The 23,508-nt window shown below is 41.5% G+C and overlaps 1 protein-coding gene across 3 annotated transcripts; it reads right to left on the reverse strand.

Annotated features, from left to right (window-relative positions):
- Positions 1–8,687: 8,687 nt before the first annotated feature.
- TRIM22 (tripartite motif containing 22) lies at positions 8,688–22,038 on the reverse strand. Of its 3 annotated transcripts, none has more exons than XM_034995250.1 (9): positions 21,865–21,985; positions 18,178–18,228; positions 16,463–16,933; positions 15,795–15,890; positions 14,923–15,153; positions 12,325–12,347; positions 11,000–11,100; positions 10,674–10,700; positions 8,688–10,416 (listed from the first exon to the last, which is right to left on the reverse strand). In XM_034995250.1, the coding sequence occupies exons 2-9, from the start codon at positions 18,199–18,201 to the stop codon at positions 9,821–9,823; spliced, it is 1,569 nt and encodes a 522-aa protein (XP_034851141.1). In that variant the 5' UTR covers positions 18,202–18,228; positions 21,865–21,985; the 3' UTR covers positions 8,688–9,820. The 3 variants fall into 3 exon arrangements, with proteins under 3 accessions (XP_034851141.1, XP_034851140.1, XP_034851142.1); XM_034995249.1 differs by having other exon boundaries at positions 18,166–18,228; XM_034995251.1 differs by lacking the exon at positions 18,178–18,228 and having other exon boundaries at positions 21,865–22,038.
- Positions 22,039–23,508: the final 1,470 nt, after the last annotated feature.

Raw genomic sequence — 23,508 nt, forward strand, 5'->3', positions numbered from 1 at the left:
AAGAGGAAAGAAATATCCAACTTGAACAACATATTTAAAAAATGGAAGGGGGGCGCCTGGGTGGCTCAGTCGTTAAGCGCCTGCCTTCGGCTCAGGTCATGATCCCGGGGTCCTGGGATCGAGCCCCGCATCGGGCTCCCTGCTCAGCGGGAAGCCTGCTTCTCCCTCTCCCACTCCCCCTGCTTGTGTTCCCTCTCTCGCTGTGTCTCTATCAAATAAATAAATAAAATCTTAAAAAAAAAAAAATAAATAAAAAATGGAAGGGAAAAAAAGAAAACAGAGTCCCAGTGACTTGTGGGATAAAATAAAAGGAATAATATACATTTAATTGGGATTCCAGAATTAAAGGTAAAGGAAAACAGTATATATCTAAACATATTTAAAGAGATAATAGCCAGAAAGGTCCTAATTTTATGAAAGACCCTAATTAGAATAAATACAAAGAAAATCAGGTTCAAGCATTATATTCAAAGTGCTGAGAAAAATTTGACAGCAGCCAGAGGAAGCAGCACAATAAATATAGTGGGATGATTGTTGGCCTCTATTTAGAGACAGCAGAGGCCAGAAGGCAGTGGTATGATATTTTTTAAAAATTGAAGGAAAAAAATTATATATATGAGTCTACAATTCTTTTTTTTTTTTTTTAAAGATTTTATTTATTTATTTGACAGAGACAGAGACAGCGAGAGCAGGAACACAAGCGGGGTGGGGGGAGAGGGAGAAGCAGGCTTCCCGCCAAGCAGGGAGCCCGATGCGGGGCCCGATCCCAGGACCCTGGGATCATGACCTGAGCCGAAGGCAGTCGCTTAACCAACTGAGCCACTCAGGCGCCCCTGAGTCTACAATTCTGTGTGCAATTAAAATATTCTTAATAAAGGCAAAATGAAGATATTTTATCAGATAAACAAGAACTATAACTATTTTTATAGCCCAAAGATTAGGAGAGAAAAAATAGAAATGTTTTGTTTAAAAATTTCTTATACTATACCTAATGAAGGGAGGCAGAAATAAGGAGACCATGGTATTTCTGGACTCAGCAGTGCAAAATGAAATGAAGTTCTTGGTGAACAGGAAGACCTGGGGCCATTGAAAACATCTGTGAGGGCCCAGGTGCCACTTGTAAGGTATCATCAGTTCATTCTAGTTTTGCTAGACTATATTAAACACCAAATATATATATAATGTTACACATTAAATATAAATATTGTAAAATTGCATGAATTTGTTGAAGATGACCACTCGGCATAATGGCATGTTTGATAGAAAGAAAAATAACATTTATTTATCTGCTATGAGAATTTTTCTCCATACCTTGAAGACGATATGGGTTATTGCTTTCCAATACTCTCAAAAGCAACTGAAAATACTGAGTCTGGGGATGTACCTGTAGGGTCTTAGTGGCAAAGCACCACTCAGGAAAAAAATAAAGCCACACTTACCACCCCAGACAGACTAGATGAGAGTCACAAGAACAGAGGAGTGGGCTGGGGGAGGGGAGGGTGCATCATCCTGAGAGGCAAGGCAGAGGGGGAGGGGCTTAGGACTTTGAGATTAACAACAGATTTGGGGTTGGACAATTTAGAGAAATTAGGGGGTCTGGTCCAGTATCCTCCTTGAGCAAAAAGGTAATCATTGGAATCCCAAACCCATGGGTGCAGTCCGTGTATCACTCTTCCAATAACAGTATCTCAGATCAGCATATTGAGAAATGTCTGATCACTCTCTGGTGATGGTTCTAAGTACCACTGCCTGTACATTGTCCATGGGTGATCCTGAAGGTTGAAGTCTTCTTATGCCCTGAGATTCTCCTGAGCCCATCCAAACTCCCCACTGTGATCACCCACCTCATTCATTGATGTCCCAGCAAATTCCTAAGGCCCCAGAAACTCAAATGGTGTAATTGCCACTCCAAATTCAGAGGTAGTAGGAAGGGCAAAGTCTGAGAACAGACATCTGGATGCTGAGAGTATCTGGAGCTCAGATGATCTGGAGAGGGCTAAGCAATCAGGCGTGAGAGTAGCCGATTAAAAACAATAAGCTAAAATGAAAGTAATGGTGAAGCCTTTAAACATTTACTACAGTAGCATCAGGAAGAGGATAAAACAGGAGAAAGTGCTGTTGACGTTCATAAATAACAGAAGTAACACCGGCGAATTACTGAAGCAGTTATCAGAAATTTATCATGCACACATCAAAAAGACAGTTTGCAAACCAGGAGCACTCAAACCAAAACATGGTATGAGGCGTGGGAGTGTATTAAACAGCTCGTATAGGGGGAAAGCTTTGACTGTTTATTCTTTACAGTGATTGGTTATAATTTTAGAATTTCCTTATAAATTATAGGGAATTGGTCAGTGGTTACCTGATCTCAACCTTGGGAAACAGTTCAAGTTTTGCTTATGATTTCCAAAGGCAGAAGCAAGAAGTGACCCAGATCAAGGTAGCCTTGCAAAATGAGCTAAATTCAACTTTCCATGACTAAACTGTTTTTTTCTGCTCAGACAAAGACTGAGTCTATTATTGATTTTAACAGTGCCAACTTCCTCATTCCATCTCCCCTTCTGGAAAAGAGCACAAGCTAAGGGTCAGCTAGATCAGTGCCGACATGGGGGTTGTCCAAGGGAACCCTGAATGAAAGCCTCCTGCCATTTTATGAAGCCAGCGCCTGATGGAACTTGAAGAGGGAGGGGCTAGGAGAGGAAAAGTACTGAGTACTGAGCCAGAGTAAAGTGTCCTCCCAGGTTCCCAATAAGGAGACCTCCAAGTGAAGGCTTCTGGGTTAGCAGTGCCGATGTGCACAAGAGCGTGGCCTGCTAGGGGGGCCGGGGTCCCTGACCACAGCTTCCTTCTGAGGCTGCCATGCATGGCGGTGCACCAAGTCTGGTGTGGGAGGGGGTTTTGCCCTGTGAGGCCTGCCCTGTGAAGTAAAGCTTTTTCAATTGCCACTGGAGGGGCCTGAGAAATTACACACAGGATTTTGGCCTGAGCTAAAATCCTTCATTTCACTCCTTAAATTTTCAGGACCCAACCTAGACACAGGTTACTCCATCATGAACCCTAATAGGTGAGACTTTGAGGGTTCTGTCAGGAACTGAGTAATTAGTCTGAGGCAACAGTGGACCTGACAATGATCAATATCGCTCTGAGTAGGATGAGACCTGTCTGAAGAATTGAATGTAACCATGAGTCTCCAAAGGTACCAAGCCAGAAGAAGATGTCCCATAGCCAGTAGGGTTTACTTTAGAGAGCCAGGAGGCTTTCTCCCTAAGTTTCTATATGAATCCTTTCTCATCTGGTCCAAAGCATTGAGTCAAGCACAGCATGGCTTTGGGCACGGCACAGCTGAAGTCTGTCCTGCGGCTTTGAGGGGGGCTGAGGCGATGTCAGGATAGTCAGGTTCACATACAAGAAGTACGATCCCAGGGGGCGCATGCAGTTCCCTGGAGAAACAGGGTTTACAGTTGAGGGCACCCCAAGCAGGACATCTACTCATCAGGGAGCAGGCCGACAGAGCTCCTGCCCTGAGGTTCCCAGTCCAGACCCAATAATTCCGTTTAGAACTGAATGGTTTCAGAACTACCACAGATGGTCCGTTTCAGTCTGGTTTGTGTGTGATACCAGTTTATCAGCCTCATGGTGTGAATGACATCTGGGTGTGCTCTGTTGTGTGACTGCCGGCCGGTAGTCAGTCTGAATCCAGAAGTCCTCACAGCAGCTCACAAGGTTTCAATTCAGGAACAGGGCAGAGCTCTCAGGGCCAGTTCTGAGAGATTGGAAAGACCGCTGATGTCTTTCCCCCTCCACCATGCCTCCTTAGGTACCAGAGTTTTAGGATTTTGTTTTGTTTTGCTTTCTCATTTTCCGGTGTTGTTGCTATCAATATGTTCCTTTCAATAATGAACTTTACATTTTTTTTTTAATTCCCTATTTTCATCCAAACCTTTTAGTCCAGAAGGATTGTATGCAAGAGGGACAAAAGCATTCATACAGGAAAACATTTTTGTCCAACTTAATCAGCAAGACACATCGTATTGAAGAATTGGTTAGCACAAAAGTCTTGAATCTCTCATCCTTTGCTGTCATGTTAATCTCTTACATATTTGAATCTTTAGGAAAGGGGTTGAAGGGATTAGATGGCCCTTGTAGGGTCCTCCACAAATACTGAGATGTCAGAATTGTAAAAGAAGGATATACAATTGAAGGATGGGAGCAGAAAGCCTGACCAAACAGGTGCAAGTGAAAAGTGTCCTTTTGTGGAATTGCTGCTTTGAGAACCCAGAATGTTTGCCTGAGATGTGTGGTCCAGGCTGGGGTTGTCTTATCTCTTACCATCAGCTGCAAAATTCCATCCATTAATTGTCCATTAAAATGCTCAGTTTCCCCTGGGGCTTGAGTGAGGCATGAAGCATGAAGAATCCACTATATGTCCCATGATTAGGTCCACTGATTTGTAGCTTGGGCTGCAAACCCAGGGCCATTATCAGAGGCAAAGTGCTCAGGAAATCCAAACAGGAAACAAATGTGGCATTGTAGGGTCTGGATAGTGGGGCAAGCTTGAGTCAGTGGAATGTATGGGCTGGCTAGGACACATGCAATGAAAGAATCAACTGTAGACAGGATCGAATGAGATCCTCTGATGGGACAAGAGGTTTGATGTGAGGCAGGATGTTTCACCTGCCAAGAATATACTCCACCCCGTGGCCTGGGGAATCTGTACTTGGGCATTGATGTCTACATGATGTCTGAGAGGTGGGATGGGACAGGCTCTTTATACTCTTCCAGCATCTTTTTCTCACAGGGCAGTCTGCATGTGTAGGCCTGACCTAAGATGGTGTCTAGATTTTCAAAGGCCATCCTCACCTGAATTCAGGAGGAGATTGGTCACATACCTGTTTGCTCTGGGGTAGTGCCCATGTTTAGTTGACAATCAGGGTCTGCTCATTGATTGTTTCCTTGGCCAAGTGTGGGGTCCTCTCTGCCGAGCATCCACATGGATCACAAAAACTTAGTAGGAGCGGAAGAGATTTTTCTCCACATGCCCCATTTCCGTGGGGAGACTTGTTTCATATGCCAGCCTGAGTTTCTTGAGAGGCCCAATCAAACAGCCAGGCCGTTTGTTATAGCCCCCAAATCCGGGAGGTTTACAGTCTTCCACATGCCCCACAAAAACGTCTCTATCATAGCTTGGGTGCAGAGACTAGCGAAGGTACTCACAGACATTTTCTCAATACCAGTAATACATTCAGCAGTGAGGGCATTACAATAGAAGGCTGCAGGGGCCCAGAGACACTTGCCCATCATCAGGCTTGGGCAAAGGCATGGGTGGTGACAACGATTCTCTCCTTGATCGAACTCGGTCAGGCTCCTCTGAACTCCCTTCTCAACTGGGCCCTGACTTTCAGGCTTCTGGTGTCCTTCTCTGCATTGTTCAGGATACTGCTGAATTTTCTGGAAATTCCCACCCCCGCTCCGAATACCCTTCAACATCTTATCACCCTGGCCTGCCTTCAGCAAAGATTCTGTTGGTCATTTTAGCCATATTTACCCTTTTGGTGATTTTCTTAGTAATGTTAGTAATTTTCCATCTAAAGTCTGACCCTACTCCTTGGCTATAAATCCATTTTCCTTATTATATTCAGAGTTGAGCCAATTGCTCTCCCCCACTACAACACTCCATTGTAGTAGCCCCCCTGGAATAAAGTCCTCCTTACCTTACATCTTTAACAAGTGTCCTTCCTGAATAGTTTATTTTCTTTAAATGGTAGTGGCTTTAGACCCCAAATCAGAGAGCATTATCTATTTTTCCTTCATTTTGGTGCCAGGGATTAAGGGACCACAGGAACCAGTGCATGGATACGTAAAATACCTAAAAAGTGCAATTCTCTTTAATCTGGTCCTTACTAGAGACAGAGGGGCATCCACTTAACTCTTAGTCTTGCTTGTATCTGAAAGCAGACACATCCGGGCAAAAGTGGCAGGGCCCTCTCACCGCCTCGGGCTCCAGAGGAAACTGTGGTCCCTGGATGAGTCACAGGGGTGGCCCTCAGGATTGGAACACGGGGAGGGACTGGAGAGCTGGTGGCACAGTGCAGGCAGATGGATTTGAGCTGAGCCCAAGCTTCCCCTAGGCTTTCCTGGCCGTGCCTGGAAGCGTGTGGCTGCTGCCGGTGTTCTGCTGGGGCAACAGCTGCTGTCGGGGCCACCAATTCCCTCTCCAGGACAGGGCTTGTACTGAGGGCTACTGCCATTCTCGCTTACCAACTGGAGCAACACTGCCTCCTTCCAAAGAGGATCTGATTAAGGCTCTAACATCCTTTTAGGGCTGCTGGGCAAATGGATCCCAAAGGGCTCTACACTCTTTTTTCTTCCTGAAGTGTCAACATCTGCCTGCACTGCAGAGTGTCTATCAGGGCCAGGGGCCTGTGTAGAGTCACTCAGCTCCCAGAAGGCCATTGGCTGTTCCCACCTGGCAGGGCACCCTGGGCAGTGGCTGGGGAACAGCTTCCCTAGCTTTTTTCAAACCCCTCTGGGTGAAGAGACCCCCAGTGATCCCCAAATCCTGGTGTTCATGCTTTTGTGCAATCCCTTCCTTTAAAGAGAAGGCAGAATTTGTGAATTCCCTGTGGCCGACAGAATGTGGCAAAGGTGATGAGCTGTCATTACGGTGGGTTATCTAAGGCTGCCTCCCTAGAGGTGCTTTCTCCTGCTGGCCTTGAAGAAGTAACAGCCACATTATGAGCTTCCTATGGACAGGCCCACAGAGCTAGGAATTCTGGACACTCTGTAGAAGCTGAGGGTCTCAGTCCTGCAAGTGCAAAGTGCAAGGATTCTCCAAAAACCTAAGTTAGTTTAGATCCAGACCCTTCCCTGCTCTCACCTGTAACTTAGGCAACACCGTGTGCGCATCCCAGCAAGATGCTAAATGAGAGAACCTAGAAAAACTGTGCCCAGGCTCCTGATCCACAGAAATTGTGACATAATAATTGTGCATTCTTTTAAGCCTGAAAGTTAAGCCTGCCACTAACTTCGTGGTAGTTTGTTGGACAGCAGGAGAACATGAATTCAATTTTATCTAGTATGTTAAGTTGAAGAGGCTATTATGATTATAGGGGATGATGAGAATGAAGTTGTTTTTACAGTAATGTAATATTTACTTTAGAACTGGATAGAAAGGAATTTTAAAGACTGTGATTCTTTACTCAAATTATTCTATTTCTTGAAATAAAGCAAAGTTAATTATTTTAGAATGAATGAATGTGCTTTCTTAAAATCATTTATTTCAAGTCAGAAAAGAAACCAATAAAAACACGAATAGGCACGAGTCTGGGGCGGTACTTTTGTGCTAGAAGACAGCAGGTTATCACCAATTTCCTAGTATTTAATTCCCACAACATCCCCATCAGGTAAGTTTTATAATTTTTATTTATTTTATACACAAGAAATTGAATCCCATAGAACTTAGTTAATTTGGTAAGGGCCGCAAAGGAACTATATCATCATTATGCAAAATTTGATCTGTTTTCAGAGGCCAGTCCAATTCCAATGTTCACCGTCTACACTAAAAAGCGGGATATTTTCTTCATGTCATCTACAATAGAACGTGGCCATGAAGAAGCTTGGCATAATATGCCTATGGTCATGACCTACTTCCATCTCATTTAGGATCAAGCATATCAAATTGCATTTCATGGCACCTAAGGTTTTCCCTAAGATGCACCAGACTTCCCCTGCAGGTAGCACTTCCCGGCTCTCCCTTCTTCCCCACATTCTTGGGAGTCAGGCTGCTGCCCCGTCTGTGGTGTGGTGCAGAGGAGAGCAACAGATGCTGGAGTAACACACAGCTGCCTCTCTCACTCTCTAGCTTTGGGACCATAGGAGAAAATTCTAATGGTTTATAAAGTCCTTTTTTTTTCTAGTTTATAAATTCTTTTAATCTCCTGATATAAATATCTCCCTCTTAAGATATTTGTAAAGACTAACCAAGATAATATTAATATATGTACATGTATTTATACAAATGGTTACGTGTATATATACCCATAGGTGTACATATATATGTGTGTGCATATAGATAGACATGTAAAGATATATACACTGATCCCATGGCAGACATTTTCATTTTTATCCAGCGTGGCCAAGATACTCATCTTTCTCTAAGGTCCTACAAATCTTGATTGAAATTTTGTATAGTGGCGTAGCCTGCCCTAATTTATAATGCATGCTTCTCAAAGAACAATCTGTGTCTTCACTGTCCTAGGTAGTTCTATCTTTCATTTCATATTCTTTAAAGAAGAAGAAGGAGAAGGAGGAGAGGATGGAGAAGGATGGGGAGAAGGAGGAGGAGGAGGGGGAGGAGAAGAGGGAGAAGGGGGACAATGAGGGGGGAGAGGGGGAGGAGAGGGGGAGAGTGCAGAGGGTGGTAAATGCAGTGGCATACTCAGGTGTTTCACCACAAGGAAAAGAACTGAGCACCAGAAGGCTGTCTCTCATAAGCACAGCTGAGCCTAGACCTGACCTTCTCTACAGGACACATCATGAAAAGCCATACTGTCTGCATGGGATTTTAGGATCTGAGAAATGAGACTTCAATAGAGTCAATTATCATTTTATTAAAGCAAAACCAAACCAAACCAAAACAAAACAAAAAAATTGTTTCTCATCGATACAGCTTTCTTTTTTCAGCAATAAAAATATTTATTCTTACATATAAGACTCTTAGGTAAGTGCTTCACATCTAATAAAATTTGGTTTCTCAATGTGACCCTAGGAAATAGGTAGAATCTTTAACAGCAATTTTTATTTTAGGAAAGTGAGACCAAGAGATGCTAAGTAAGTTGTTCAAGTTTACACGGCTTTTAAGTAATGAGACAAGATTTGACCTCAGAAACTCTGAGCACCAAAAATCTACTCTTGATAAATATTTTTTTATGTGCTTCTGCTTGAACTCTGTGATACATAAAGGGGTGCCATTGATAAGGCAATACACTCTGAAGGATCCAGTACCTAGTGACAGATTCCTATGCATTGTTCTATGTCCTATGCACTTAGATAGAATTGATAACTTTTCCTTTGTTAATTCCATTAAACAGCAGAAGGAATGAGGAAAAGAGATGTCAGAGGAGGTACAGAATAGAAGGGATTAGATGTGTTCCCTTTGTAAATAAGCAGTCTCTCCTAATACTAAGCAAAAACTAATAAGGAAAAATAAAGCATTCTCCCCTAATGAAAACAAAATATTAGGAAGAAAACATCAAGCTTTCACTGCATGGTAGGGATGTGTAAAAGACTGTTGAGTTGACTTGTGTTCCCCCCAAATTCATATGTTACAATCCTAACCCCCAATACTTGAGAATGTGACCTTTTGGAGATAGGGTCTTTATAGGGGTGATTAAATTAAAATGATGTAATTAGGGTGGGTCCTTTTCCAATCTGACTGGTGTCCTTTTAGAAAAAGGGAGATTTAGGCACAGAGAAATGCAAAATGGGAAGATGATTTGAATAGATACTGAGAGAAGACAGCCATCTGCAAGGCAAGGAATAGACCCGTCCCTCACAACCTTCAGAAAAAAAAAAAACAACTCTGCTGACACCTTGGTCTTAGACTTCCAGCCTCCAGAACTGTGAAACAAGAAATTTCTGTTGTTAGCCTTTGTTTGGGGGGACTTTGTTACAGCAGTCTAGCAGACTATTCCAAAAACATTCTAAACTGAAAGATGGAGAAAAGAAGGAGATGTGTTCAGAATGGTGCAGATGAGCTCAGGTGTAGATGAACCCCAGGACAAGGGGCGTTACACAGAAGTAGGAGAGGGACTAAGAAGGTTCAGGAAGTCGGTGTGCACAGGGTGATTGGGCGTTGACAGTTCCAAGGATTGAAATATGGGCAAGTAGTCCGAGAAAACTGACAATTAGAAAACTTGTAGATGACTGACCCATGGTTTGTGACATTGAAAAATGAGACAATACGTGCTTCACAGTCTAGGAAAACCCCAACCCGACAAGGAGGAACAGGCATAAAAAGAGTCAAGACCTTGGAATCAGAGGTGGAAGACTCCTCAAAGACCTTATACTCAGATCCATTCTGTAACCCAATAACCCAGTAGCCAAATTGAGGTGTGTATCTGGAGTAAACATCTGGACGGTTTACATTCGGATCAAAAACAAACCCAGAGCTCCCTTTTCTCTTGAGGTTTCTTACTTTACTGTACACCCCGAGGATCCAGGCAATCTTCTCAGACACATCTACTTCCCAGTAATACTTCCCTGAGGAGAAATATTGGCAGCCCAAGACATCAAAAGCAGAGAAATCACATAGAAATATATTTTTAGGCGAGAAGTTGTGCACAGCTGTCACTTGTCTTTTATCAGCAGAAAGGGCAATATTCGAAATAGCATTGACTGGCTTCAGGATCATGTCCACTGTAGGAAAAATGACAGGGTCAGGTGATAGATACAGAGTAGGTGTGTCTTGTGACATTGGAGGTGGAATATCAGGAATTGACTGGGAGGAACTTATGCTGATGGGTCAGAGATGAGTAGAACACTTAAGAACTGTTGTATGAATGGGTGTTTGGGGAGGAACACATGAAGCTAAGATCATAGGGCCTGATAGTAACCACAACGTCTAAAAAGGGATCAGAATATGGTGATTTGAAGAACCTGTAACTCCTTCTTACCCCAGTAACGTTGGGCCTCTGTCAGCTCTGAAATGACAAAAGTTTCAATGATGTTGTTAGAAGCAAGGAGTAAACACTGATATCTATCTTCTCACTAGAATAAGGATAGGGAGGGGAGTCCTGTGAGGCTATGAACTGGTGAATGAGATGATGAACCAGACACCTTGACCATTCCCCCTTAGGTCTGATCACACCTTCAGCATTAGAGATCTATCTCTCATTGTCAAGCCTAGATCTTCTCTCATCTAGAAACAACATCCTCTCTCCCATTTTGCCCTGATACTACAAGAATTCCACACCCACAAACTTCCTCTGACTCTCCTTACCTTTAAACACTTGCAGCATCCCATTCAAATCTGGAATTAGGAATGTACTCTTCAGTTTCTTGGAAACAATGTTTGGCTTCTTCAAGGTCCAGCTCTCACTCCTAGAGAAGACAAAAATTGATCACCCCACACTTCTGACCTTGTGTCTCTGCAGGACCACTGTTTCCCTTACTTTTCACTCCACTGATGCACTTGAATTCTCTCCACTGGAGACACTGAGGAGGGGGGGGAGAATGGAATGAGCACTGATGCTGCAACCAGAAGAAATATGCTCATATCTACCTTTCCATTTACCTCTGTGTGACCTTCAGAAGATCACCTCAAAGAAGCTCATGCTCTTCATTCTAAAAAGGAAAAATTAACTGCATACTCTATTCCTTAAAAATAATAAAACTAGATTAAATAATGGTGCCTTTAAAAGGTATTTGATACCTCTAAAAAAAAAAGTATTTGATATATGAAGTAGTCACTGCCATCTTAGTGGTTCCACCTGGGACAGGCCAAAGATGTGAGTTCCCAGGCAGGTGATCAGTAAAGAAGCTCCAGAGCCCAGCTACTGAAGGATTTAGGTTATCAAGTATGGAGCTCCTGTATTAAAAGTCTGAAGGGTCTCCAAAGCCTCTTATCCCAGTACAGAAGTCCAGATATTGATATTTGAGGTTATATTCTCTGGGGAAACATTACAAATATCTGGAAAAGGAGAAGTTATGACACCAAATTAATAGTGGTCTGAATTTCATGTGTTTGGGAAGACCTTATACTGCCAAGTAGGTAGGCAACTTTAGACACAAGAAGACCATATTTTCTACAAGATGCTAAAGTGTGTAAGCAAGGTGAGATTAATTATTGGCACCAGGATGAAAGCCACTATTCCCCAAAACTGGAGACTTTTGTTTTTTTTTTTTTTTTGGAAATCCAAATAAAACCACTAGAAAGATCTTGTTTCTTCTAACATCAGGAAGAAAATAAATGCAAAGGAGCTGTCCTTGTGGAAAATTTGGGGGCCTGGCAGATGGAAGATAGGGTCTTCTCTGAAATAAGATAGGCACCTATGAAATATGGAAACAAACTGAGGCAGAGACTGAGGTTTGACCAGAATGAGTGAAATCATGGTCTTATTGTCCCTAGCTCTGTGACCTCCCACCACCCAAATTCCATTGAAAACCTTCATCTTTGATCAAAAATTTGAAATGATATAATTCCCAAATTCCCCAGCTCTGTGTTGTTTTTTTTTTTTTTTAATTTTGATTGATCCCAAGATAACTCTCATGGCTCTAATTCTGTCCTCACATAAAAAAGGACCATACCTGGTCTCCCACACATACCTTTTCATGACATAAATCATATCCTGGGGAGAAGAGAGAAAACATGAGTCAAGTATAGGATTGCCATATTTAGAAAATAAAAATGGCTGGTTAAAATTTAATTTTAGGTAAATAACAAATATGCTTTAGTTTAAGTATGCCTCCTACAATATTTAGGATACCAGGATACCCTTCTACCAAAAAAAAAACCCCAATTTATCGTTTATCTGAAATTAAAATTTAATTATGCATCCTGTATTTTGTCTGGCAACCCTCCCAGGAGTTATAAGCCCTCCTACCTTAAAAAATTTTATCCACCTTAGATCCCTAAAGCCCCTTGGTATGATGTGAATAGATTATCAGAGTATGGAGGACAAAATGTAGAGATAAGACCAAGATCAACCATCCCAAGGACTCATGTGAGGATGTTAGAAAGATGATTTCCAGTATTTGGAGATGGGATATATTTAAAAAGAAGGTAAGAGACTTGACATTTAAAAAAATACATTCATGAGAAGACCTCATTAATTCATTATGCTTTTATTTATTCTAGAGACAAATAAAAGTGAAACCCATATTTGCCAGACATCATTCCAGGCTCTGAAAAGTCAAATATGAATAATCAATAATAATAGTTCTCGAAAAGTATACTTTCTTTTGCTGCAGGTACAAGTAAACAAGAACTTCAAACAAATGTTTCTCTGACTTCCCTCTACTCATTCTATATACCTCCTCTACACTACCTACAAGTAATCTTCCCAATTTTTAAGCATGAAATAAGCCACAGGAGCCAGAACCTGAGGAAGTCTAAAATGTAACTTACTATTTCCCAACTATTTACATTCCATTGTCCAAAACGATACCAATATCTACTCAAGTCACTGTTTTAGAAACTATAATATCCTACTCTGAATTCCAATATTGTATTGTCAGTCCAGTCTATATCCTCAAAATATTTTAGCCATCTTTTTATTCCCAGCATAGCCATTATTTGCCTTATTTTTTGAACAGAAATGTAACAATATATTTGGTTTCCCTCTCTCTAGCCTAACCCCTTTTATACCAACAATGACTTGGCCACCAGTTGGCTCTACATCCTCAGATAAAGTTTTATTCTCTGTATTAAGCTTTTTTTGTTGTTATTGTATATGACTAAAACTGGTTTAAATTCAAAAGAAAGAAGAATAAATTCCAGGGCAGGTGTAACTTTAGTCATACCTAGGTTTTTAAATGAAAATCTTGTCATCAGAATCTGTTCTTCTCAAAATTCTATTTTCCACCTGCAATATTGACTTTCTTCTTAGACTGTATGGAATCAACTTGAATCTCCTGGTTTAAATGATAATCCCTGATATATTACTTAGTGAAAAAGAGAATTTTTCTTTCTAGTCATGATAGTAAAATTCTAAGCCATAAAAACTGACCTAAATTGGGTCAGGTGCATATCTTAAAATAATTACTGCATCATTGGTAAACATATAGGAATCTGATATTCTGATTTACCTAGAATTGAGAGACACATACCTCCCTGATGCTGCTGATTTTATAAAACCTAACCAACTACATGGACTGAGGGTAAGGATGGTTCCTTAATGGGTAATTCAAGAGGTTGTTATAAAAAAAAAAAAAGGTAATGAATTGAGGTTGGACAAACAAATATCCCATACAGCCCATCCCTTCACTGGCTACCATCTCCTCACCCTTTTTAACAAATTATTTCTGCCAAAAAAGGCTCAACATAATACAACGGTTACAATAATTTTAAATATGGATGACTTATATCACATATAAATTATAATTTAAGATCAATTAAAGATCTAAACTTAAGATCCAAAAGTATAACACTGTTAGAAGAAAACAAAAAGAAAAATCTTCACAGTACTGGATTTGGTAATGGTTTTTTGGATATGACCAAAAAAAGCACAGGGAATAAAATAAAAATAACTAAGTTGGACCACAACGAAGTTAAAAACTTCTGTGCATCAAGGGACACCAGGAAGACAGCGAAGAGACAATGCACAAAAAGGGATAAGATATTTGCAAATCATATATCTGATAAGGTATTAGTATAGAGAATATACAACAAACTCCTACAACTCAACTACAAAAAGCAAACAACCCAACTGGAAAAACGGGGAAAGAATTTGAATAGATGTTTCTCCAAAGAAGATATACAAATGTCCAATAAACCACATGAAAAGATGCTCAACATTATTGGTCTACACTCAGGAAATGCAAATCAAAACCACAGGTATTGCACAGTCTGGACTCAACACAACAAGAAAATCAAACATAAACAGAGATTTGTGTTATCTGACTAAACTTAGTGAAGAGTTGCCTTACAAATGCAAGATGACAGATAATGGGAGCTTTTGAAGAATTTCTCTCCAAATTTTTTGCACTGCCTTTTATAAATTACTAACAATGGCAATTTCCCTTGTCGTTCATACTTTGAATTATCCCTAGGACACTTGAAATGACAGAGAAGAGGTACTGAGGGGCCCAAGAGCCTTGAATGTCACCAGGGGGAAGAAAGTGCGGGGACCCAGCAGAGAAGGAAATTTTGTCTCTGTATTGCCCCTGAATCTCATCATGTAGGAGCTCCAACCCAAGACTTACCTGCACTGTGTCTGCTGACGACCCCCATATCTGATGCTCAATGTCTGAGATGAGCTCTCTCAAGCACTGCTTCTGCCGGGCCAGCTGGTCTCTGGCCACTACCAAGTTATCCAGCACATTCACTTCATCTTCCTCCAGCTTTTGCAGCACCCTCTTCTCCTCGCTGTCCAGGGTGGCTCTTATTTCATTAAACCCTTTCAGAATCCTTTGTCTCTCAGTCTGCATATGATTCTTTGGGGATGAGAAGAGAAAGAGGCAGTCAGTCTGTCTGGCCAAGGGCCTACATTGTCTGGGCCTGGGAGCCAAGACAAGAACTATTTTCCTCAGGGACTTCTCAAAGAGAAGGGAACAGGCAGTGAGCAACTACTGAGAAAGCCATTTCCCCACTATTTTCTCTTGAGTTTCTCCCAAAGGAATATATTAAAGTCTACTTTAACAAGGCCCACCCTGAGACACAAAGTGACACCTGGATGAGGCTTGGATTGCAGACACCTGTCCTGGATAATCATGCCACACTGCATAGGAAGACCTTCCACCCACAGCTCCTAAGTAGGGAATGCTGGGCTTTTCTCAGTGTGTTTTCTGGAAGTATTAGTGCCTCAAAGTTGATGATGGATATGGGACATGGGATTCATGAGTCATTTTTGCATTGCTTTCCTCCATGCCTTCACCTCCAAATATTTGGTTTCACTTGTGATATTTGTACTCACTGGCACCCAACCCCAACAGGGAAGGAATGAAATGAGGACTAATTGAGAATCCCCTGAACTCATTAATTCTGAGGTAACAGAGGAAGGGGCCTCCTTGTGACTGGACTGAGGTGCTGCCCAGTTTTCTGTTTCAGAACTCCCTCAGGAAATATCTCTTCCTGCCTTCCAGGAAGCTTTCTCCTCCCTGATGTCAGCTTCCAACTCCTCCATTTTCGGCTGCTCCTTCCTCAGCTTCTTCAGAGCTGCCTGGAGCTTTTCCTGTGAGAAAAGAATCACCAGAATCAAGCTATGAGCTTTCTTAACACCTGGATAGAGGAAAGAAAACAGACTCCTCTCAGAAGAGACTAGGTTACAGAAATGAAACTGGTGATTAGAATCTAGGATGTAGACAAAAATCTGAAGAGATTAATGTACTCTGTATCCCTGGGTGCTGCAAGCTACCATCCCTTGATTAAGAGTAACCTGATTATCTCTTTTCCTAGAGGAAGAACTGATCCTGCAGCAAGGAAAGTCCTTTCATCTCAGTGGCATGTTCCCCACATCCAACCAACCGTGTTCCCTAGAAACCCTTCTGCTCAAAGGCACAATCAGAATTTATCTTGGGAAGCATTTCTCCACTCATCCAACTGCTCTTTGTAGCCTAGACTTATTTCTGATCAAATGAAAGAATGCACAAAAATATCCTTTAAATCTCAGAAGCTGAGCAAAGGGTATGGAAAGAGATAGCAGAGCTCAGTTCTATGATGACTAAGGGAAGAAAGTAGTTTATAAAAGTGAAGGATTCACTTGAGGTACCTTTCTGCCCCATCTACCTTCACCTTTGGGCCTACCTGACATTCCATGACCACCTTTTCCATGAAGAATATTTGATGACCACGGTGCTCCACAGACTGGGCACAGTGCTGGCAAATGGCCTTCTCATCCTCCTTACAGAAGATCAGGAGTTTTTCTCCATGGTGCTTACAGAGATTTTTCTGCTGTGGGCTCACATTCTCCCTGACTTTCTTCACTATATTGGCCAGGGGCTGATTAGGTCGGAGATTCCAAAACTGGTATTTACACTGGCATACTGGGCAGTTGCCTTCCCCTCCTTGGAGGGCCCCTGACTCCTTACTCTTTGCAGTGATGCAAGCTTGGCAGAAGCTGTGGCCACAGTCCAGGCTCAGGGGCACTGTCAGAAGATCCAGGCAGATGGGGCAGGTCACATCCTTCTGTATGTTCACCTGCACTGGAAAATCCATTGCAGCGTTCCCCTGGCTTCTTCTGTCCTGACAACTGAGGCTGTTCTTGCTCACAGACTCCTGCAGGGCCGGGAATGTTGAAGAAAGGCAGAAATAGAAAGGATACTGATTATGTAGAGATTTAGAGCAGGGCAAAACATTAATATACAATAAAGAAAAGAAAACAGACAAGAGGAGTGGGTCAGTAGCAGAATGAAAAGGGCTCTTGGTAATAATTACAAACATTTTACTCTCAGTTTATGTTGCATGACAAATTTCACCCCATCAGGGCAAGCTTGCTAGTTTCTCTTCTTCTATTGGAAGGACAAATTGAAGCCCTTCCTACCAAGAACCTTGTGCAACCCATCAATTTTTCCTGTCTTTATTCCCCTACCCCCAAACACATCCTCCATGTGAAATACACTAAACCCACTGTGGCCCTTGGTCTTTTGCACTGCTCTCCTCCTGCGTGGAGTGATCCTACCCCTGATTTTTGCATATTTTAAAAAAATTTTATCAAGTCATATTTATATCAAATGCATTCATTTTAAAAGTACAATATAATGATTCGAGTAAACTTAGGGAACTGTATAACTACCCACACAGTCCAATTCTAGAACATTTCCATCGTTTGAAAACAAACTGAATGCCATTAGCAGTCACTCTCATTCTGAACCTGAGCCTCAGGCGACCATTAATATTATGTTTTTATAGATTTGCCTTTTCTGGTCAATTTATTAAAGTGGAATTATATCATATGGTCTTTTGAGGCTGAATTCTTTCACTTAGGATACTGCTATTGAGCTTCATCTATCCTGCCTTTCTCTCTAGTTTCTTAATGTCGAAAGCACAAAAGCCACTGCTGCCTCAGAAACTTTGGCCTTGCTTGTCTCTCTGCATGGAACCACTCTCCCCTGATCTCAGCACAACTCACTCTTTTGTTTCATTCAATCTCTTCTTCTGCCCTCTTATCAGGACCTGCTTTAACTTCTTTATAGCAAAACTGCTGATACTATCGCTTGCTGTACATTGGCTATAGTTCTCTTATTTTTACTATATAATATATAGCATCTTTCTTTAAATGTCTTCCGCTTCCTCCTAAAAAGTAATCCACGCATACATCAGGCATGGTTTTGTGCACTGATGGATTCTCAGTACCTAGAACAGTGCCTCAGACACAGGAACACAAAATGTGATGAATACATAAAGCTAGAATCTCCTCATCTCTCCATAAATGATTAGACCTTTCTCATCAGGTTTTCATCTTTTCTTTCTATCTATTAACAGTTCTTTAATAGTTGAGAAGAATTTACCTCTAAACGCACCTGTCCTGCACAGAGCCTTCCCATGCCCTCAAATTCATTCCCCAGAGACACCTACAGAAACAGCAAGGGCCACAATCGGGAGGTGATTTTATCACTAACAATTTTATAATCAGTTACAATTTACAAATCACTTTGACTTATTTATCCCTTATATAAAAATCCTTGAGAAATAAGAGTACTCCCTTTCTTCAGATGTATAAATAGAATCAAATGACCTACAGATCATTCTTTTACAGAGACCATTCTATTATAAAAGGTAGAGTTGGGTGGACATACCATCCTCAGGATCCTCTTTCAGAGTTCTCTCCATTACTGCATGGATTTTAACAAAGACAAACAGAGGTAAAGGTTGTAAGAACTAGATGGATACCCATTGCTATGGACGTGTAAAATGGAGATAACAAGACCAGCTTTGTGGTTCTGGGGAGTCTTGTATTTGTAGATGGGATTTTACCTTGGCCTGGACATACAGCAAGAACATCTGTCAATGGGCACCTAAAGGAGTGTTTTTAGGGTGGAAAAGAACAGGTTCATATACACATAGGATCACACACATGACAGATACTCAAGAAACATAAATTCCAATGAGGAATCTGTTGGTCATGGGAGAGAAGACTCTACACTTTGTATGGAACAAAGGCCATAGGTAGAGAGATAAAGTCTGTTCTGTTTCAAACACATTGGGTGCTATTACAGGTTAAACTGTATTCCCCCAAAAGAGGTCAAGGTCCTAACCCCTAGTATGTGTAAATGTAACTTTACATAGAAATAGTGTCTTTGCAGATGATCAAGTTAAAATGAAGTCATTCTGATGGGCCTTAATTCAACATGACTGTGTCCTCACAAAATGAGGCTATTTAGAAATACAGATGGATATGCACACGTGGAGAAGGCCATGTGAAGACAAAAGCTGAGATCAGGGTGGTACATCTACAAACCAGGGAACACCAGAGATTGCCAGCAAGCTCCAGAAACTAGCAGAGACATGGAACAGATCCTCCATGACCACCCACGGAAGGACCAACCTGGCCAACACCTTTGATCTTGTACTTTTAGACTCCAGAATTGTGAGAAAATAAATTTCATTTAAGCTAACCATTTGTGATGTGTTTTTTTATGGCAGCCCTAGAAAACTAATATAAATGCTTATGTTTCCTCTATTCATTTATTCTTTATTCTATCATTGAAGAAGTGTGACACCATTGAAACTCTCTCCACCTAAACCAGACAGACCGATACAGAGACAAAATGTAGGCTCCCCTTGGAGATGGTACAAATGTAGAAGTTTTTACAGTAGGGTAAGTGCCAACTAGATCCTAAGTTTCCTTATCTCACTATATCCTGATTGTCTGCACAGAGGTCTGCACAGTTTAGATGAGAAAAATGAAAGTGTCTCCACAATAAGGAGAGAAAGTCCTGTGAGGATTTTAGACAACATCCTTGATACTTCCTCTGTTCCCTGGGTCAGGAGCTGCCAGTGGGAAAGCAGGGCCTGTTCTTGGCATCCAGAGACCTGGGGAACTCAGAAGTGTTGCAATTCCTCTGCATTTCTCTACATTCAGAGCTCCCTCTTTTACCACCCCTTGGAGTCCAGGGTTTAATCTGCCCCACATAAATGGCCCTGTCCCCCAAGAGCTCAAGCTCTGAGGTCAAATTTTTTCAAAGCAGTCATTTTGTCATAGAAGTCCATGTCCATAAGGCTATGGCAGGCTCATCCCTGTCTGTCTCTTCAAATTAGATCCCATCCAACTGAGTCTTTTACCTGATTTCTGGAATAGGTTCCCCACCAGTCTCCCTGATATTGTCATTCATCTTATACAATCTGCTTTCATCACTGTTCACACCACCAGCAAGAAAGACTTTTTTTTTTTAAGCTTCCATTAATCTTGCCATTCCTCTGCTCACATACATGTCATTCAGGGGCGCCTGGGTGGCTCAGTTGGTTAAGTGACTGCCTTCGGCTCAGGTCATGATCCTGGAGTCCCGGGATCGAGTCCCGCATCGGGCTCCCTGCTCGGCAGGGAGTCTGCTTCTCCCTCTGACCCTCCTCCCTCTCATGCTCTCTGTATCTCATTCTCTCTGTCTCAAATAAATAAATAAAATCTTTAAAAAAAAAATACATGTCATTCAGTTTGAGTCAGTCTTTAACATGGTAGAGTTAGGTTCACATTATATATCCCTTCCTATTGCCTCATCCCCTCAGTCCAGCTCCTACTCCTCCCCAACCCACACTGGTTGCCTTATGTGTTCCTTGATCACTCTGGGCAAAAATTCATCTTAAATCCATCAATTCCTTGAAAACTCAGCTCAAAATCACCTTCCCACACTGAGACCTAACCTGAAATCTATTTTAAATTGCAAAGCCCTTTACCAGGGCACATCATAGATACAGAGCCTTGTGGTGGGCTTTTTGTCTCTTAGTGCTATTGTTTCTTTGTTTTCATCTTTTCTCATACTGCATTATTCTTTTGCTATTTGTTTATTTTCTCTCACTCACCCAGAATATAATCTTTTATAGATGCTTAATATTTATTGAATGCTCAGTAGGTGTTAATACAATTCTTTCATCATAGCTATATGCTTTTATTCTTGTGCATTTAATCAAAAATATTTTTAAAATTTCAAAACCCACTTTCTTCCATCCATTGGACCCTGTACTAGCCCCCTGAGTAAACAATATAAACCAGATATGAACCTTGTCTAGATGTAAGACACAGACCAATGACTTCTGAAAAGTGAGAGGAAAGGAAAGTACACATCAAAATATATAACATAGAGATCAGTTACAAGGTATTCAGAGGTGAGATTAAGATGGAGTTATTTCTGAGAAATTACCAACTCCTTTCCTTAGCTCTGTGCAGGGAAAATGCAGTAAGGAGTTGAGCTAAAAAATCAATGGAAAGGTTTGTCTAAGATGATGGAGGACAAGTTCTGAATCAGGAGTAGACACCAGAGTGTCATGGGGTGCTGCTGAGGTGAGAGTAAGCCATGCACACTCAAAAAAGAACAAATTCCCTGTGGCTGGAGCTCCAGAGAGACAAGTGACCATGGGGGAGCTGCAGAGATGCACAGCAGTCTGATCATCCAGCCTCTTTCATCAGGCTGGCCAAAAGTCTGGTGATTTATCAGGAAGATTCTGGACAGCTTCCTAGAAGTTATCAGGACAAGAAGAGTAAAAGGATAAGTTTCAAGAGTGTCTTCTGCCCGGCATAGCCCTTAAGATCGCTTTCCCTCCCACAAGTCCAGATAAGCACTCTTGTCTCTACTGGCTCTGTCCAGGAGTTTGGGCTTTTATGAAGAGGGAAAACAGAGCTCCATCTCATAGGCTTTGCTGGAGGAAAAGAGGAAGAGATTTTCTGTATCTGAAAAAAAAAAGTTATTCTGGCTCACCTTGGCAAGGTAGAAAAGTCGAAACTACAGAATAGAAAGAAGATGAGAGTAATTCAGCCTGGAGAAACAATGATCCCTCCAAGAAACAAACAAGGCTCTCAGTGTTCTTAAGTCTCCCTTTTTCAGCGGTCATGCCACCCCCAGACTCCATGCACCTCTCTTCTGCATTAAACATACAAGCTGGCTCTTGGGTGAGTTCAGAGCAGCTTCAGAACCACAAATTAAACTCATCCAAACACATTCAATCTGTTCCTCCCAAACTTCCTGCCCTTTGCCTTCACAAACTGCCCCACAAACCTTTAGGCTGAAGTGCAGAAGTCTTGACTCAGTGGAGATCAGATGCAGGTATGGGCAAGATTCACTCACCAAGCCAGAAAACTGGTCTTCACAAGGGAGTTTCCCTAGAGAAACTGGGAAGAAATGAAACTTAAAATCTGAGAAGGGGAAATGAAAGAAAGGAAGTAGAATTGAAACTTACAAAACAATAACAGTGGGGGGGCACCAAGTAGGGTGCCAGGAAAGGGTATGTTCTAGGACTTGCACCAGCTAAGCACTCAGTCACTACATTTTTATTCCTGCCCTGGCTTACTCTGGCAAGAATGTTTGTGTAAGAAAAAATGTGAAGTACAATGATACAGCCTGAATACTCAGCCTTTCAATTCAATCCTATAATTATTTGTTGAGCTTATGCTATATTCAAGCCCCAGGCAAGCCACAAAGGATAAAGTAATGATCTGGAAAGGCATGGCTCCTGAACTCTTGCAGACTGTGGTGGGAAAGATAATCAGTTATAAAACTCTGTAAATATGAGCAGACATAGTGACTATCAGCAGCCATCATTGTGAATAGTAAAAATAAAATTTAAAAATTTCTTCAGTGTGAGCCTATGGAGAAAAATTTTCCAAAATGTCATTGAATCTTAGGAGTATACCAGTTAGCTACCAGTTCCTATTATGCAGGCAGGTAAGAAAGAAATTAACCATAGTAGAACCAAGTCAGTGCCTTGTTACCCAACAACTAGGAAGCAGGTGAGAACGTGGAGGTTATACATGGTAGTATTCAAGCATAATCTTTTACTGAGTAACACACCTCCATAATTTTTCTACCTTTCCCCACTTCCTTTGGGAAAAATTTGTCCTTTTTAATCTCAGTCAAAGGCAGGACTGAAACATCTTGTATTTCCTATACAGACTTTTGTGCTGTGTGTCTATCTTGTTCTTGTTCTGATGACATGTTCTAGATGGGGCAATTGCATGATGGTGGAAGCTCCACCACGGACCCCTGACTGGCAGAATTGCAGAGCATGGCAAACTTCACACATGAACCGATGGGAGACCCTGTAGGGTGACTGAGAAGCCAATGTTTGGTGAATTAAAGCACAAAGATTTTGGTATTGTTTGTAACCCACAGAAATGTAAAGTAATCATGGCTTAGAAACTCCTTTTGAATCACTTACATCTACGAGGCAGGAACTGAAAATCATGCAGGCATAATCACTGAGCTATACTGAAGTAAGTTTTTCATAACAATGAATAAACTTGTGATGCTTTTCAAGTGCAATCATAATCACCTACATTTTGTACAAATTACATTCTGAGAGCTGGCATTTTTTATCACCTTTTTATCATATAATACTATCATCGAGTATCCTTCCTCATGCAGCTCTGCACCAAACAACAGTAAGTTTTATGAAGGCAGGAAGGGAACTTTTCTGTGTTGTTCCTTTTTGTCCCAGATCTATTACAAGGTGCTGCACATAGGGAATGATATTAGAATAGAAAAACAAGCAGTTATACAACTCTAATATTTTAATTGCATTGAACATGCTGACGATAATCAGAGTTCTGTTCCACTATTGCCCTTGCAATCAACGTAATTGCTGTGGTGCATGTAAATTCTGGTATGAACACTGATACCAACTCCTTTGAAAAATGTTAAATA

The sequence above is a fragment of the Mirounga leonina genome, unplaced genomic scaffold (genome assembly GCF_011800145.1).
Source record: "Mirounga leonina isolate KUSES-001 unplaced genomic scaffold, KU_Mleo_1.0 Mir_92, whole genome shotgun sequence".
In the NCBI taxonomy this organism is placed as follows: Eukaryota; Metazoa; Chordata; class Mammalia; order Carnivora; family Phocidae; genus Mirounga; species Mirounga leonina.

Bases quoted from the DNA above. Each gene is read 5' to 3' on its own strand.
- TRIM22 (XM_034995249.1), bottom strand. From the start codon at position 18,201: ATGGGAAGGCTCTGTGCAGGACAGGTGCGTTTAGAG. The intron at 11,101-12,324 runs GTATGTGTGGGA...TGTCTTCTCTAG, and splicing joins ATGATTTATGTCATGAAAAG to GAGTGAGAGCTGGACCTTGA. The intron at 10,417-10,673 runs GTAAGAAGGAGT...TTTTTCCTACAG, and splicing joins AGAGGCCCAACGTTACTGGG to TGGACATGATCCTGAAGCCA.